The following is an 18,675-nucleotide window of genomic DNA, read 5'->3' as shown; positions in this document are numbered from 1 at the left end:
GAGGAAATTCACATAATGTACAACAGAATACACTGAAACATAAATAATTAAATAAAAAACAATAGAATGGGAAAATAAAGAAACAAGCACATACATATTCATAGTTACATATGCACATACTGTATATACACATCAGCACACAAGCATACAAAAGACTATAATTCAGCTGATTGAAAAGCCATTTTATAAAAAAAAGGCTAATATAGGTTGATCATATGCTGCAATGTGAATTTTTTTTTTTTTTTGCTAAAATGAGAATTTGGCAGAATAACTTTCACAGTGCAAAGTGCAAATTATTGCAATTATCTTTTTTTTTTGTTTTTTTAATAATAAAATAGCCAGTGGTCACTCCTCAGTGCATGTCTTGTTATACTAAATATGTTTTCACTGTGCAACAACATCTGCTGCATGTGATATGTGCCATAACAATATTTTGTTTTATTAATGGGAGGAAATGTGTCTTTTTTTGCACATAATACGAATTATTATAAATATGAATATCAACAAGAATAAAAATATATTGTTTTGTTACTAAACATGATAGTGCAATATGTGCACGATCTGTTTATATCATGTTTATTTTTGTTTATAGCTTATTTTGTATATTGTATATTGGTAGAAATTCATTTTTTTTAATTCTTATTTTATTCTAACGTTTTTATCTATTCTTTTGTTATTATACTGTTTGACTTGCACCAACAAAACCAAAGCAAATTCCTAGTGTATACCTCTTACACCTGGCAATAAACACGATTCTGATTCTGATTCTGATTCTGATTCTGATTCTGATTCTGATGTTTTCACTGTGCAGCAACATCTGCTGCATGTGACAAACTGAGATTTTTTGTTTTATTAATGGGAGGAAATGTGTCTTTTTTGCACATAGTACGAATTATCATAAATATGAATATCAACAAGAATAAAATGATATTGTCTGGCTGGGGATTTTTGTTTTGTCACTCCTCAGTGATGTCTTGTTATTAGAAATGTTTCCACTGTGCAACATCTGCTGCATAACAAAGTGAGATTTTTTTGTTTTATTAATTTGGAGGAAATGTGTTTTTTTTGCACATAATATGAATTATTATAAATATGAATATCAACAAGAATAAAATTGTATTGTATTTTGGGGTTTGTAACAACATCTGCTGCATAACAAACTGAGATTTTTTGTTTTATTAATGGGAGGAAATGTGTCTTTTTTGCACATAGTACGAATTATCATAAATATGAATATCAACAAGAATAAAATTATATTGTCTGGCTGGGGATTTTTGTTTTGTGCATTGAATTATAGGCAGGTGAAGTATAATCTAGGTCAAGTTGTGCAGACAAAGATGGGGACGTCACTGATCCCACTGGTAGTTATTAGGCTAATATAGGTTTGATCATATGCTGCAATGTGTATGAAGTTTTTATTGTTGCTAAAATGAGAATTTGGCAGAATAACTTTGAGTGAAACGTTATTGTGAAAAGTTCTAACTGTCATACAGTCAGGCAGTGGTCCCTCCTCAGTGCATGTCTTGTTATACTAAACATGTTTTCACTGTGCAGCAACATCTGCTGCATGTGACAAACTGAGATTTTTTGTTTTATTAAATATGTATTTTTTTGCACATAATACGAATTATTATAAATATGAATATCAACAAGAATAAAATTATATTGTCTTGTTACTAAACATGTTTTCACCATGCAGCAACATCTGCTGCATGTGACAAACTGCGATTTTTTGTTTTATTAATGGGAGGAAATGTGTATTTTTTTGCACATGATAGGAATTATTATAAATATCAACAAGAATAAAATGATATTGTATTTTGGGCCTTTTGTTTTGTGCATTGCATTATAGGGTACAACATCTGCTGCATGTGACATGTGCTATAACACATTTTTTTGTTTTATTAATGGGAGGAAATGTGTCCTTTTTTGCACATAATACGAATTATTATAAATATTAATATCAACAAGAATACAATGATATTGTCTGTTTGTTTTGTGCATTGATATTATAGGGTACTGCAGGTGAAGTATAATCTAGGTCAAGTTGTGCAGACAAAGATGGGGACGTCACTGATCCCACCGGTATTTATTAGGCTAATAGGTTGATCATATGATGCAATGTGCATGACATTTTTTTTGTTGCTAAAATTAGAATTTCTGCAGAATAACTTTGGCATTCAAAGTGCAAATTATTGCAATTGTGTGTGTGTGTTTTTTAATAACATATAACTTAATGCATTCAGGCGCACGTCAACGCCATCCTGTCATATCCAACCCAAACCACAGGGCGGAGACTTTACACAGTTAATGTGTCTTGTTCGTCCCTCCCATAGAGGCGGAGCTGCCGGATGCATCGAGAGAAAATGTCAACAACATGCCGGAGACTACCAGAGAAAGAGAAACTGACGAGGCACAGACGGACAGACAACAAAGAGATCCAGGGAGCCAGTCGTCTGTTAACATCGTGTCATTAATATCTCAGTTCGCAGATGATAATTTAACACTTGTGCGGGTAGGAGTCTCCTTTGTGTGGCCTAGCTGCATTTGGACTGGTGATGCACGCCGGGCATGGACGTGCAACATGGTCACTTATTCATTGCCTTAGTAGTGTATGTGAGCCACCTGCATCTGTCAGTGGGTGGTAGGTGGTAGGGCCTATTGGTAAAATAGGACACAAATAAATCAGATATCTGGACTTTAAGAAAAAGAACATTCACTAATTCCCTCCTCTGTAGCCTTATCAAAAAGAAGTTTATTCAGGTGTGCTATTAGTATACTTCTTTTAAATCTAAAATAAGAGACTATACTTTCAGTACACTTTTTTTTGTTATCAGAGATATACTTAACAAAAGTATACATAAGTAAATTTGGCTCATACTGACAAGTGTAGGCTACAGAAAAGTCTTAAGTATACTTGGCTTATACTGACAAGTATACAGCAAAGTCTAAGTATACTTGGCTCATACTGACAACAGAAAAATCTAAGTATACTTGGCTTATACTGACAAATATACAGAAAAGTTTAAGTATACTTGGCTCATACTGACAACAAAAAGTCTAAGTATACTTGGCTCACACTGACAAGTAAACAGAAAAGTCTAAGTATACTTGGCTTATACTGACAAATATACAGAAAAGTTTAAGTATACTTGGCTCACACTGACAAGTAAACAGAAAAGTCTAAGTATACTTGGCTTATACTGACAAGTATACAGAAAAGTAAGTATACTTGACTTATACTGACAAGTATACAGAAAAGTCTAAGTATACATAGCTTATACTGTGCTGACAAGTGAATAGAAAAGTCTAAGTATACTTGGCTCATACTGACAAGTATACAGAAAAGTATACTTGGCTTATAGGCTTAAGTGTCACCACACTGATCAGATATCCTGTCATGCTTCACCAGTTGTTCCCAGTGGGGGTTTTAATGTCCCTGTGTGTGTCACTATTATCTCTGTCAAAGTCTTTCTCAGCTGGGTTGATGGTATCATGTCATCCTGTCAACACCAAACCCCTCACTTTTGCTCTCTTGTCTCTCACACAGAACATAAGCACCGGACTGGCAGTTGCTGGTGTTATTGTCATAGCAAGGAGTATCAGACTGGTAAGAGAGTAAAGGCACACACTGGGGCAAATTGACCCTCAAATTACAGACTCAGCTAACAGTTGCATTTTTTTGGCGTTGTTTATCGCGAGGGATCGCCTCGGTTCCCAGCGTTGGACGCTTGATGGGTTGCCACTAGACACAAGGCACCTGATTGGACGAACGCTTTCTCTCGTGGGCTGCTGCTCCCAGCTTTCAAAGCGGAACCAACATGGCGGCTCGTTTGGAAACTTTCTTCTCTTATATCATGAAAACAGTTTGCCGAAATGAATGTTTCTGAAAACATTTAATGCGAGAAATAAGCCATGCAGTTGCTAAATCTGTCTTTATTTTAGATCAACAATGTTTAGTTCAAAAGTTTATAGGGAGTTCCCAGAGGCGGCGAGATACGCCGGAAGCCCCTGATTTGCATAAAGCAGCCTGGACCTCAACTTTATGCAAATGAGGAGCGGGCAACGTAATGGTCCGTTTCTCGAATCGCGCCGCCACGCTACCAGAATGCGTTGCACGGCTGCTTGCATAGACAATGAATGGGAAGCGTGGAAAGGACGGAGCCTGTGGACATGTACCATAAGTGTCATAGGGTATAAGGTGTGGAGCTGCTCCATAGACAATGAATGACAGAATGATTTCGTTGACCCACAGTTTGTTTTCTTTTTTACACCCAACTGAGCTTTATTCTATTGTCGTTTTCTCAGTTGTGAAACAGAAAATGTTCCCATATACTCAGAACATTCATGGGTGCTCTCAGTGTCATCTAGAACATCTCTCCCTATTTAGTTGGACAGAGCAGTTCCACATCTTATACCCCATGACATCACAAGTTTGAGTTTTAGCACTCTAGTTTTTGGATTTGGAAGAGAGTTGTCCATGTTTGCTAATATTTTTGGGTTGTTTTAGACCATAGGAATAACATGTATGAATTTTGAAAATGGGCGTAGTTCCCCTTTAATGTGCGTTTTCTGTTGCACAATAATAGCCTCCCTACTTTGTTCCAGGTTTTGACACTACTCTGTAAAGTGGAAACTGTATAGATTCTTGCAGACCATCAGCTTCTATTCACCCACTTAATTCCAAATCCCATAGCATCTTATAATATTACACTTGTAGGATGTTAATGAAATGCATTTTCATACATTTTACCCAAATGAGTCATTAAATGTCTCATTCCACCTCCTCAGATCACCAAATTTCAAGCTGCGTCTGAGATCCCTGCTCGTTTTATTGAGAGGAACGTCAGTCTACGTGGGAAGGTTCATTCAATCACAGAGAGAGGACTCGAAGTGGAACATGTCCCAATTTATCTGCCAGTCCTCTCTCCGTTACTGTCGAAACACAAAGGTAATGTAGGGTATCCTTTGAGTGAAATCATTAAGGCATGCACACAGACACACACACATTAGACAGCGTGTATGCTTCCTTACACATCAGGAGTCTGACAAATTAAAATGATCAGCATATCACATCTTGTCTCGTTAGATCAACAGCATAACAATTTACTGCAGGTTCATCTTTTAAAAAAAAATCTTGTTACACCCAAATATGTCATTGGGACATTTTTACTTTGATCATTTTTCATGAGTGAGAGTGACAGGTAAGCTTGTTAGCTGTGTTATTAAATCATGGTATTCACTGAGCAATAAAATCAAGCAGCTTATGCTTTATATCGAGTGCTCCATCAGCAACTTCAGTGTGTGAAGGACTCGCATGAACAGATTGGCTCTTGTCGAGCTATTTCAAATATTGCCTTTGTCCCAGTTGACCTCCCACGTTGTTAAAGCTGGTTAGACCCATCGTTTGGGACTGTGGCTGTTACACAGATATAATTACCTGCCGTTTCTTTCATAGATGTGGTCAGTCAGCGTTTGCTATTTTTCACAAAGTGTCTATCGCAATTAGGGCTCGACATTGAATCTCAACACTTCAAAATGTTTCTTTTGGTACCAACTGAAATGTGTCCATACCAACCGGTATTGCAAACTTGCTTGTCATGGAAGCTGGCTTCAAATGTCTGGTCAAATTTGTGGTCTTGTTTAGTTAGTTAGTTACTGATATGAAGCCAAATCTTTTCCAATATAAGACTATTTTATATAGGCAAAGTTCTTGTACAGCTGCTTGTGTTTAGACAACATTTGACATTTGGAAAGTTCATTTCCTTTTTGTTAAATAAAAAAAGAAGATAGAAAAACATTTCTATTCCTCAAAGTAAGGTAACAAAAAAAGTTAACGCGATAATAACGCATTAACGCAAATTCCTTTTAACGCCACTAATTTCTTTAACGCATTAAGACAATTGATGTTTTGGAGGTTGTAGCGGTCATACTAGCTCGTCACGAAGGAGGGTCAATAACGCTCCAAACTTGCGCTACATTTTGGCAAAAAAAACCTGTTATGGCTATATCCAAAGGGGTCCCTTGACCTCTGACCTCAAGATATGTGAGTGAAAATGGGTTCTATGGGTACCCACGATTCTCCCCTTTACAGACATGCCCACTTTATGTTAATCACATGCAGTTTGGGGCAAGTCATAGTCAAGTCAGCACACTGACACACTGACAGCTGTTGTTGCCTGTTGGGCTGCAGTTTACCATGTTATGATTTGAACATATTATTTTTATGCTAAGTTTCTGGACAATATTTGTCACTGTTTTGTGTTGTTAATTGATTTTCAATAAAAAATATATATACAGTACATACATTTGCATTAAGAATCTCCCTTGAAGGTACATTTTGAACACTTAAAAAATGTGATTCATTTGCGATTAATCGCGATAAAATATTTTATTTGCTTGACAGCCCTAAAAAAAGGTTTAATTTTTGTATCGGAACCAAAACTCAGGTATCATATCAGCGCTAATATAAAAAAAATAATCAAACAACATCCAGCTCTAAATCATAATAAGTATTTTACAGTGTGCATAACTACAGGTCAGCTATACTTTACTGTAACATGTATAGTAAATGGCTCTTTTATGTCTTCTTTAGGTGTGTGCACGCCCCCGATGCTGGTGCATCTTGCAGGAGTGGAGTTGACTCCAGAGGGCAGGGTATGGCTGCAGAAGAACCTGGCTCCTGCCCAAACAGTCTGGCTAAAGCTTATCAGCCGAGAGGACGACATGCTACACTGTTTGGTGTCTCAAAGCAGGGTGCGTAACTGAGACAAAGTGTGGGGTTCACAATTATATGCTTGATTTAAGACTGATAGGAGTTTATAGTCCATGATGTAATGTCCCTATCTCTCCAGCAAGGGTCGATGTGGAGCTACTGTATGAACGAAGAGGTCCTCAAGCTCGGTCTGGCTCGCACCGCTCCCCTGGTCGGGGTCCTGCAAGACTCTCGCCTCTACTGGCGTCTCCACAAACGGCTGCACAGGGCAGAGGTCAAGGCTGAGAGGAGGGGGCGGGGACTGTGGAAGCAGGACAGCCTATGGGAGAGAACCTCCAAGACTGTCTGGGACAACGCTTTATTCAGACTGATGAGGAGGATCTTTAAGAGGACTGGTGACTGATCTTTACTAGACATAATTGTTTAATATGTGACAGCACACAATCGGTTTTGTTTATTCTGTTTACCTGTTATTGCCAATTGATATATTGACACAAAGGGAGTTTAAAAGGTTATGAAAAGTGCCATCCATCACTGATCTGTCATGTATGACAGATATGCTTATCAATGCTTTGAAAACAGTTCAATTTCTGTGATATTACAAAAAAAACTTGAATTTTTACTTTAAATTCCTCATTACACCTGTTGCAATGGTTTGTGTTTTAGTTTTACTGTATTTCACAGAAGTTTGAAATGTTTAAAAAAACTCAATCCCTGATTTGAATCCCTTGGCTTTCACTTACCTCATTAGACCACAGCTAAGCACAGTCTGATCTGTTGGTGTGTGTGTGTGTGTGTGTGTGTGTGTGTGTGTGTGTGTGTGTGTGTGTGTGTGTGTGTGTGTGTGTGTGTGTGTGTGTGGGGGACACCCCACTAATCACAAGACGGGGGCGGGGTATGTTAATAGTGCTCAAAATGGAGAGGGGAGTCCACTTGTCCCTCTTACCGTTGCTATAGAAACACCAAATGTGAAATACAAAGCGAAGCAAAGGCTAAACTCTACATTGGCCGCCCTCAAACCCCATGGGAGCCTTACATGTTGTGTGTGAGTCTTTAAGTACCCACAGAGAGGGCCCTTTTAGCCGTAACGTGACCAGGACATTTGAGTACTGAAACGGAACAGAAACAAGGCTGAGCTTGTAAACTGCCCTTGATTTCATGTGGTATCATTGTAGAAATGAATGGAAAAACACACAACAGATGAATACATTTGATTTTGAATGTAAACCCTCCTGAAGAATAAGCCCCAAAGCAAATTTCCTGTGTGTCCAGGATTTACACTCATATGATTGCCATTATTGTTTGCAGTACAAGGCCACTTGCCAAAATTACACCTTGTGCTTCCATGGTTGCTATCCATACTTCATCCATGCAAGGCCGAGGAGGAGGAGGAGGAGGGCCTACAAATGAAGCCAGACTGTGATGTGTGTCCTGTGGGGTGCAGGGTGAGGGGGTCTCTCTTGGTGCAGTGAGAGGTAGCACCGACGCAGTCAATCCAATGGACTCAAGGAGATTAGCGCAAAGGGGAGGAGGGTCTCAGGGGTAGAAGGGGATTTTGGGTCCGAGCACAAAGGCAGGAGAGGAGGAGTCACAGAGGAAGGGAAAGGGAGTGAAGGAAAGGGGAGGCGAGGGGGGGTTGATGAATCAGCTCTCTTTTGTTGTGCAAATGTTACTAGCGACTGTTACTGCCAAAGAGGCTCGTGATTGGTGGGCCGGTTTAAATTGTAAGGTGCATTTCAGGCTGATGGCTGTTGCTGCCAGACTTTGAACTGTCACCGAGGGAGGGGTGAGAGGGAAATCATGGCTGAGACAGACAGCAAGGGGGAAGGCACAGTAAAGTTTCTGAAGCTAGGGATCACACAGAATCAGTGCTGATCATGGGAGAGGTTTAAATGTTTAAGATGTCATTGTAATAATTAGTGTCTTAACTAATGATTATTTAATATTTGTGCAGGTAGGAACTTCTTTGAGTGCAATCAATGGTCAGCATTTCACTGGAGACATATGGGCATCAGTGTACTGCATGGTCACCTGCCATACTGTATTTTGTACATTACTCACCATTTGTCCAATTTTAATCTTGAAGTAACTATTTAGTGATTCAAAGGAGCAAGAAGATCTTTTAAAAATTCAGAAATTTGTTGTAACTTCAAGGGAGGATTTAGGACCACTTGATTTTTCATCATCTTTTAAAGGTGCAGTGTGTAGGATTTGGTGGCATCTAACGGTGTAGTTGCAGATTGCAACCAACTGAGTTCCCTTCCGTTCACACTGCGGTAACGTGAGCCGCCGAGTGCAAAACCGCGGTAACGTCGTTCTCCTCACTCAGAGGCCATCCTTCCATTCAACTACTACTTCAGGAGCAACGGAAGTCAGACAGCGGCTGGCGGTACCACGGTTTTGCACTCTGCTGCTCACGTTATCGCAGTTTAAACATAAGCGTGTCCTGTCACTACGGTGGCCTTCAGGTAACGTAAAAAAGCAAAAGGCTCTCGCTAGAGCCAGTGTTTGGTTTGTCCATTCTGGGTTACTGTAGAAACTTGGCGGAGCACCATGGTGGACTCTATGAAGAGGACCCGCTCCCTATATAGATATGAAAGGCTCATTTTAAGGTAACGAAAACACACCAATTCTTAGTTTCAGGTGATTATACACTAATGAAAAAATAGTTATCAATATTATATTACATTTCTGCTAATAGATCCCCTGAAATGTTACACACTGTTCCTTTAAATAGTACTGGGCAACATGATGGCTGCTGAAAATTAAAACAAAATATTTACAATGTCAAATATAGTATAATTAACATTTCATCCAATTAATAGAAATCTTGTGGAGGATTATGTCAGTGTTCTTAAATTTTGATATAATTGAATTTGTCTTTCTCCTCTTTTATTCGTTCCTAGTGTTGAATGGAAGGATTGAATGAATGAGTAATAATCCATCTCTTTAGTCTCTTGTGGAAAAGTAGTCCACTCCAGAAATCCACTCCAGGTTTTCCCAAATCCACTGGTCCCACACTGGTAGCAGTCATTTGAAAAGGCACTGTGCTTGATGTAGTGGTGGATACTTGCCCACACCAGTGAAGTTGTTTAGACACACTCTCTCTCCTTGAAACCACACTGCTGGAACTATCACTGACTTATTATATCACACCTGCACCCTGTGCCATGGACGTCCAGAGCCTGAAGGACTGCTGTTCTGGTGAAAGTGGCAAGATTTTGTGAGGAAGCTGACAACGTGGTTTCTAAATCTGGAACTGAAGTGACAGAAGTAAGTAAACCCTGTGATGCTTGATGTGATTCATGAAGACATTTATTTGAGAAAAACAGTGACATTATGTCTCACAGGGTGCATTTTCCTAACTTAAAATAAGCCTGCTGCTTGGAACTTAAGTGCACTTTTCTGACTATCTGCTCACAGTTAGCTGTCACTTTAAATTTACTGTTGGCAGGATACTGTGTACAGTATCCAAGCAGATGTGCACCTGTTAAACCATGTGTGCCTGGACACAGCAGGCTCTGTAATATAGAAACTCAACACATTTCAATCCTTATCTTTATTGTACCACTCCAGGTAAGCCACATGCTCATTTCCTTATTCTTTGATCATTTTGACAACCACAAATTGCCTGATCTGATATATATTTTTGTCATGTACTTTGGCTTGTTTGCTACTAGAATCAATAATTCATCCGTGTGATTGATAAAGCATTTTCTGCTCCATGTGTTTCACATTTTGCTGCTCCTTCCCATTGTGCTTTAACAACAGAGATTTGCAGCAGGACAGCATAACAAAGGCCTTTCTTACACTCAGCCGGTAGCCATCCCAGAGAGAAAGAGATGGGGCACTCCCCCCGTCCGAGAGCAGGGTCCTTGGGGATTTTTTGATTTGATTTGAGTGGTTGTGTGTAGCTGCCCGGGTGTGAAAGACAAAGAGATTTAAAGAGACAGAGAGCTGGTGTGACACTGACTGAAATACACCCTTAAAACACACACTAAAAGGTAACTCTCCATCTTTGCTCTGGCCATGATAGACCTTTACAGTGTTGTCAACATCTCATACAAGGAGGGTCTTTGTCAGGCAGGAGTTGGTGAAGCGTATTTGTAAATTGATACAGGCATAAAGTCCTCAGGTACATACTCAGTCACTTTTCATGTGCAGTTTGAACTTTCTCCAGATGAAGCTGATTTTTGATTTCATCTGCTCTCACAATAAACACTTTCTGGTAAGCAACTGAGTAGCTTTTCCATCACACATCCACATGCACTGTAAATGCTGTGTGTGTGTGTGTGTGTGAGTGCAGGAATGCATCAGCCATAAAGTGACTCCCTTGTTATGTGACTTGACGTATTGTGAACAGTGTATCGGCTTGCTGGTGTAGAGTTGTAGGAGTGGGAACATGACTCTTTGTGGGTGCTGTGATCCCTCATGAATTATTGAAGTTTTTTGGCGGAAAGGAAGGGAGGGTGAACACTTCGGGATTGAATGAACCAAATTGTGTGTGTGGTATGCATATGTATATATGTGTGTGTGTGAGAATTCATGTGTAAAAGACACATGTATAAAAGCAAGCAATGAACAAGCTGTCACTTTGTGCTACTGTATGTCAGAGGCCAATCACGCACTTGCTCGTATCCATTTACAAACATCAAAATGACCAGTTCTCTCTTGTCAGTGAGTCTAAAATACGAGAGTAAAAGTAAAGGATAGGAACAGGAGGAAGAGATCAGGGGGTGTCTCTGCTTGAAATAGATCTGAGGGTTTGACTCATGACCTTACCGTACCTACCCCTCTATTTCACAGTAAAGCAAGACGACTCCGCCACACACACGTTGCACCACACACGTACACAGAGCAGCACACATGAAGGTTAATATAAGATTGAGCTCTTAAAGTGTTCAAAACACGCTGCATACTTGATATTCCGGCTCTGGAGACATCAGGATTTTCACCCAAAATGGATGATCAATAGCATATTTTGGATTGAATTAATGATTTCAGGATGTACTAGAAAATATGCTGACACTTTAGGATTCTCTTCTCTAAACCTTTTATCTTAGGTGCTTCACTTTTGCACTTTTGCGGAGGAGATTCCTCAGTTTGCACTGCTTTTATGACTCCGTAATGTTAAACCAGTGTCTGTTGACAACCTCAGATAGCCTCACTGCCCCTCTGTAACAACTCTGACCCCTCAGTAACCTCGCTGACTCAAGGTTCGCTCTGTTTCCTTATCAGGTCAAAGGCTCCCTGAAACAGCACAGGCCTGACAATTTAGATGTTCCAACTTCCTCTTCCTTCCTCTCATCCTAGTGAAAACACATTATAGCTGTTTTTGTAGGGCTGAAATGATTTTTATAATCACTTAATTGCCTAATAAATCATTTTCAGAACAAAATTGTCAAAAATCTCTTGTTCCAGCTTCTCAAATGTGAGGATTTGCAGGTTTCTTTGGTTATACATAATTATGAATTGAATTTTTGGTTTTTTTTAACTGTCAGTCAGAAAAAACAAGCTGTTTTTTTTGTGTGGACATTTCACTATTTTCAGATATTAAAATCGACCAAACAATAAATAAATATAAAATAAATAATGAAAATAATCTGTTTAATTGATCAATTGCATCTCTAGAGTTTTGAACGTGATGATTTCCCATAGATTATCTTGAATCTGAAGTAAAATGTGAGCTTATTAAGTATAAAAAATTTAATATTATACAGTCTAGAAATGGACAATAAACAAATAATTATGTTTGATTAACTGTTAGCAGGAATACAAACTGAAGTGATGCACCACACATTACAGATATTTAACATGCCCCTTTCAAGTCTGAGTTAGTCTATGAGAAAGGCAATGTCTGACCAACCTTAACATATGAAACAGAAACTTTATTTTTTTAAATTATTTACAAGTTTGTATCAGAGTTTTTCAAAATGACAATATTCTCACATTAATTAATGAACATTAAGATGTTTTTTTGTTTTTGTTTTTTTTACCTCTAGTCCCCTATACACCCTATATACTTTTATATATCAATGAGTTAGGGAGTTAGGGAGCACTCATGTTGTTTAGATCTGTCTAGCCATCAGCACACCAACACTGTTTACTCTCTGTTCTGATAACGGCTTAACAAGCCATTACAAGCTACTCATTGACTTTGTAGAACAGCAAGGTGGTTTACAGACTGGCTGCCATTAGGATCCTCATCCATCCCAGTTGACTTAGTGAAGGGAGATATATAGGATGCAACATAACTGTGTTGGATATAAGCCAGTACTTCACAGAAAGCCGTAACTACCGAGACAGTTACAAATTTAAAAATAAATTTGAATCACATCACTCAGCATTTATGGCAGCTGGTCACATAAAAAAGAACAACCATTGTGTATCTCATTATTCATGTCTAAATAGAGTGCTCTTTGGCATGTGTCAATATGGGGTGACAGATGCTGTGTCAGTGTGCCATGAGAGGGCCATTGTTACATACATGCATGTATGAGGGCCGATTGTGATTGATGTGCGATGAATACTAAACAGCCCTTAAAAAAGAATTATGGTTTATAACAACTTGGGTCTTATGTTCATAGCTTGGTCCACAATTTTGATCAGTTATGGTAACGTTGTACTGACCAAGTCAAATACTGAGATCTGGGAACAAGGAGACATCGCTACAGTGAAGTCCAACGAGGCAAAGAAAATGAGCAGGCAGACAGACAAATTGCCAACAAACAAGCCAACCCTTTAGCAGATAGTCAAGGTTATGACAAAGGTTATATCAAAGATAACCCTTTAGATTACTTGGATTTGTTGAGCTATCACTGAAAATGGTACTTTTGTGCTATTTTATACTGGACAGCTCATCCATGTAGGGCTGGGCAACATATTTAATTAATTAATATAATATATATATATATAGATAATTTTAGCAGATGTCTTGTCAAGAAACACAAACTGCTTCTGCTTCCACATTCATGTTATTTTTATTTATTTTTTATTATTTTTGCCTCTAATAAAATAGTTTGATTGCAGCGCCAAATGCCTGCTCTCAAAAGTTATATATGCAATAAAAAACAGTAGCCAAAGGGTGCAATTTATACCGTCAATGGTTATTCAATGGCTAGATAAGAACCAAAATCGGCTGCATCTCTATCTCTCTATCTCTTTTTCAGCACTGCATGGACTTCCACAGCCTGTATAAAACAGAAACGGATTGTTATCCTGTCAGATAAAATGTGTGTTTTACATGTTGGACAGACAGGAAAAGCGGAAGTACTAAAATGCTGTATCCACATGTTTCAGATTGTATTATATCTGTTTGATTTAGATATCTACGACAACAAAACTTTTAACTTGGGGCCATCCTCGACCTACTTCCTGTCAGGGCCTGAGATAGAGTGGCTCATCCGGCAGTCTGGCAGTGAAACATTTATTTTTAAGCTGCTTTCTCTCCCAGTAGCCTGATAGACTGGAAAGAGACTGTATCCTCTGAGGTTTGGGCCCTCTTATAGATGAGAAGGCTACTAGTGTTACACACAGTCAGGAGAGGAGAGTCATTTTACACACTCACCTTAAACATGCACCGACACTCACGTGGTTTGCACCGGTTTTGCAACCATATGTCTGTTTTTTATTAACCTGTTGTTATTGTTAAAGGAATAGTTTGACATTTTGGCAAATATGCTTATTCGCTAGCAAACAGCTAGCCTGGCTCTGTGCATAGGTAACTAAATCCATACCAGCACCTCTAACGCTCATATCAGCTCAGCATATATCTTGTTTGTTTAATTCGAACAAAAAAAGCTGTCTCCTGGTTGCCTGGCAACATCATGATGATGAAAAGACTTCAAGCAGTCACTGCTCCCGGTCAAGAAATTGTCTGGCACTTTACAGTCTGTAAAACCACATTGAGCCATTTTTACACTTCAGTTTTTGTACCAATTAAACAAAACAGAATTAACGTGTTAAATAGTGAACTTTTGGTGCGGTTTCCACTATGCTAAGCTAAGCTAACGAGCTGCTGGGTGTGTAGCTTTATATTTAATGGACAGATATGTGAGTGGTACCAATATTTTCAGCTAACTCTTGGCAAGAGCGCGAATGAGCGCATTTCCCAAAATGTCAAACTATCCCTTTAATTTGATAATATTCGGATACTCATACTTGGCTTTTGCTGGTGAATACGAACCCAGTATGCAAATATGTAGTAGTTTAGTTCAATTGTTTCCAATTTTCACTTCTTATGTTTGCGACAGTATCATAAAAATACTAATGACCAATGCAATATGGAATGAGATGTTAAGTGTAGATGCCTCACCATTATAGACACTGTATGATTTCTGATGCCATTTGCTGTGCAACTTTGTGCAGTATTTATAAAGCTTACCAACTTGCACGTTCTGGTAACTTCGTCTTGCCATGTGATTTAAGCGTTTATGGTGGATTCATATAATCTAGCTGCATCAGGACCTGACATGCCATTAAAGCTGATCAAACAGTGTCTCCAGTCATCCACCTCTGCCCGGCTCCTATCTCTAATTTGGACTCTGTTATGAAAACAAACAGTAATTTAGAAACATTATTCTGTAATTAAGCAGTAAGACACAAGGGGCCGTGCTCTACGGTGAGTTCAGAGCAGCTAAGAGGCGTTGCAAGCACAAGGTGAGGCAGAGTTTAATAACTATGAAGGAAAGCCTCAGATGACTTTCTGTGATTAGAACATGAAGGCAACACAAACGTTTTTCCAACCTTAGGCCACACACTGCAAATGTTTTATAGTTAAGAAGAAATTATGATATTATGGTATTTGTTCTCTTCAAAAGCATCACCAGAGAGCACTGATTATAACATGAGCAGATATATCTCCTCTAAGAGACCTTCTTAGAGGTCTTTTCTACTTTTCTTTGTTGTTATTTTTTCTTTTTCAGCATTATGCTTCTCTCCATGTCTTGTTGTAAAAGTGAATGAAAGCTATTATTGTATTATTCAAAGGAACAGATATTAAAAAGGACCTATTATGCTTTTGTGCTTTCTTCTTTTTCCTTTAGTGTGTTAGATAGTCCACGCCGAAGGGAGTTCCTCTCCCCCACAGAAACACTGCTCCTGAACCACCTGAACGCCTCGCTTGAAGTCCCCACCTTTTCTTCCGTAACGTGGTGATGTCACCAAGTACCACATTTGCATAACGGCTAGTTTGGCACGCCCTCAAACAAAGTTAGTTCGAGTGGAGCTGGAGCGGAGTCCAAAGAGTTTGGTTTGGTTAACCAATCACAACAGAGTGGGCCAGCTGACCAATCAGAGCAGACTGGGCTTTTCAGGAAGGGGATGGGGCGGAGCTCAAACGGAGTATTTCAGAAAAGAGATGCTGCAGCATAGCCGGTATGAGAAAAAAGAGCGTTTTTTGAACATTAAAGCATGTAAACATGTTCTAGTAGAAATCCAAAATACAAGTGTGCACCTAAAAATAAGCCTAATAGGTCCTCTTTAAACATTGCTTATAATCTAGATGTTTAGTAAGAAAGATTCTTTGCATTGTAAAACATTTGTTTTATAATGTTGCAGTTATCCATGTTGGCTGTGTTCTGCACACACTATTTCACCATGCCATAGGTGTCACATTAACAGAGTGAGTGGGTCTTTGTCCACATGGTCCTGTCATAAACACCACAGGCATTACAGGCTTCCGTGTTTTAAAGTGAGGTGGTGGCAGGGTCACAGGAAAGTACTTTCACCTCAAAGATACTTAACCCGTGAGCTCTACGTGTTCCACCAGACAGTCACCTCTCCTCGGGTCAGCCGGCACCAGACGCCAATAACTGTCTCAGAGGCTCCGAGTTTTTCCAGATCTCCTGTGTGTGTGTGTGAGTGTGTTTGTAGTGGGATGCAGTAAATCACAGAAAGAAAGATGAGCAACAGGTGGGGAAACACTAAGCAGTGAAACTGGCAGTAGGAGAGGCAGGAATGAAAAGTGATCAGGAGGAAGTAGTGGAAAATTGGGAATCCGGGAATAATGGCGAGGAGAAACAGAAGGAAGATAAATGAGAACACATGGAGAGGAGGATCAGATAATGTCTTCATGGTAGAGATGTAACAAAGAGCCCAGCACTTTGGAACTGTCACTGTCATGCATTTCATCCAATTACATGCTGATTTTGATCATGATAAAAATAACACTTTTTGGTGATGCTGCCACTACCACAAGAAGAATACATTTCAAAATAAGAGCAAGACATGGACTAAGCAAAACCCCACAAACACACAACGATTTGTCTTGTATTGCAGGCTAACAAAATGCAAATAAATGAAGATGAATAATTTCTGCCTCAGTATAATCTCACAAACTGTGGAGTCACAAGATGAAGTTTAACTGCAGTAGAGGGAAGGTTTTGGGTGTAATTCATTTTATGCTTTTGCTTATGTAACTCCTTCAAGTTGCATCATTTAAAAAAAAAAAAAAAAGTTGTCTGTTATGGTTGATCAGTCCTTACATTTTAAACTCTCTCCTAACTCTCCACATCGTAACACCATGTTTTCACATCCTGATGTAATTAAAGTTAATACTGAAGAGATTATCAGGTAGAGCAATGCATTTAACATCCAGGTTTTAGTAAATACTACCGGAGAATCCACAATTTATGCAAAATTAATTTGGAATACTAACCCTGCAAAATCTCCAACTTTTTGCCTTTCCCCCTCACAGTAACTCTATGGCCCTGTCCAGAAAGGAAGCAATTTGTTTTCCTTCTCCTTTAACATTCTGTATCTGTAAACTGCATCTTGTACTGTTTGTCTTGAGATTTGTGAGTTGGCTCGCAGCACAAGGCACAAGATGCATTTGTTTTTTATTGATTGATTGATTCAATTCCTGCAAAATGTTTGGACAACACAGTTAAACTCTCTTCTCCTTCATAGGTCATCCAATTGTTCATCCTCCTGCGTCCCTCCTCCTCTTCACTATGAGCGCCTGGGTGGTGAGCAAGAAAGGAGAGCCACAGTACCGCCGGCACTTCCTGACAGACAACAGCACCTTTCATGGTACAGTAGTCTACTTACTCTCTGATAACTGTATGTCATGGGAATGAACAGTAGAGGGAGACTCGTCTCCACTATTGTGCCTCAAACTCTCCTCAGGCTTTTATGATGCAGACAGCACAGCCAAGATTCAGTCTTGTGACATCAATAAAGCCTCCTCACTGGTACACAAATCCTCAACCCGAGTCGTTGTGTGACATGAATGAAAAACTGCCCACATGACTTCATTCAGATAGGATGCTCAAGACCAAGATACTATTGTCATTGTAGGCGTACATTTACAATGTTTGTGTAAATACAAAACATGTGTACTAGTAGTACTGCATCTGGTTTGTAGTGCCATATGTTTCTCTTAATGGGTGACTCATACATGTTAGTACTCATACAGTGTATCATTGTAGAACGAAGAGAAACCAACATTCACAACAGATGTTCTTCTGCTAAATATCTGCATGCATCAACTTAAGTGCCCTGACACACATGTGCATTCCTGTTTGTGCCAGTATGTATATTCTGAACCACATCAAATAGTGCATTTTTCATTCTCCTTAAAGCTGAAATTAATGCAGACATCAATTTGATCATGATGTAGTTTCGGTCAGGCTGCACACTGACAGATCCTCCAGACGAATCAATAACAAATGATCTCAGTCTGCCTCTGTGGCGGTCACACCTACAGCAGACAGACCACTTAAAGCCTCACCTTGACTTACTACAGCCAGCGTCCGCATCCCACCCCTGCAGACTGTGTGCTACACACTGTACGAGTGTCTGCTCGTCAGCCGACCGTAGTAGAAATCAGGCTTGACTGCTACAGTACTGTGGATGATGGATTGACCTGATTGATGCAGAGAGTAAACACGAGTGTCTTTTTCCTCTTTGGTCATGCTTAGAAATAAGGGCACTTATGGGAATTTCACAGTTTTTCTCCC

General features: G+C 39.3%; 2 protein-coding genes across 3 annotated transcripts in view; both read left to right on the top strand.

Annotated features, from left to right (window-relative positions):
• The first annotated feature begins 2,298 nt into the window (after positions 1-2,298).
• Positions 2,299-7,433, top strand: c18h3orf33 (c18h3orf33 homolog (H. sapiens)). Its single transcript, XM_074642293.1, has 5 exons — positions 2,299-2,515; positions 3,551-3,610; positions 4,792-4,951; positions 6,596-6,756; positions 6,855-7,433. The coding sequence occupies exons 1-5, from the start codon at positions 2,378-2,380 to the stop codon at positions 7,116-7,118; spliced, it is 783 nt and encodes a 260-aa protein (XP_074498394.1). The 5' UTR covers positions 2,299-2,377; the 3' UTR covers positions 7,119-7,433.
• A 129-nt stretch (positions 7,434-7,562) lies between these two features.
• plch1 (phospholipase C, eta 1) overlaps positions 7,563-18,675 on the top strand; it is an 81,745-nt gene continuing 70,632 nt past the window's right edge. For both annotated transcript variants that reach the window (XM_074642289.1, XM_074642287.1), the window contains exons 1-2: positions 7,563-9,988; positions 17,624-17,746. In XM_074642289.1, the coding sequence (XP_074498390.1) occupies positions 17,668-17,746 (79 nt within the window). In that variant the 5' untranslated portion in view covers positions 7,563-9,988; positions 17,624-17,667. The remainder of the gene's footprint in view (positions 9,989-17,623; positions 17,747-18,675) is intronic.

Source organism: Sebastes fasciatus, chromosome 7, assembly GCF_043250625.1.
Source record: "Sebastes fasciatus isolate fSebFas1 chromosome 7, fSebFas1.pri, whole genome shotgun sequence".
Classification (NCBI taxonomy): domain Eukaryota; kingdom Metazoa; phylum Chordata; class Actinopteri; order Perciformes; family Sebastidae; genus Sebastes; species Sebastes fasciatus.
This window is presented reverse-complemented; position numbering and strand designations above follow the sequence as displayed.

Bases quoted from the DNA above. Each gene is read 5' to 3' on its own strand.
- c18h3orf33 (XM_074642293.1), top strand. From the start codon at position 2,378: ATGCCGGAGACTACCAGAGAAAGAGAAACTGACGAGGCACAGACGGAC. The intron at 2,516-3,550 runs GTAGGAGTCTCC...TCTCTCACACAG, and splicing joins ATAATTTAACACTTGTGCGG to AACATAAGCACCGGACTGGC. The intron at 3,611-4,791 runs GTAAGAGAGTAA...CCACCTCCTCAG, and splicing joins TAGCAAGGAGTATCAGACTG to ATCACCAAATTTCAAGCTGC.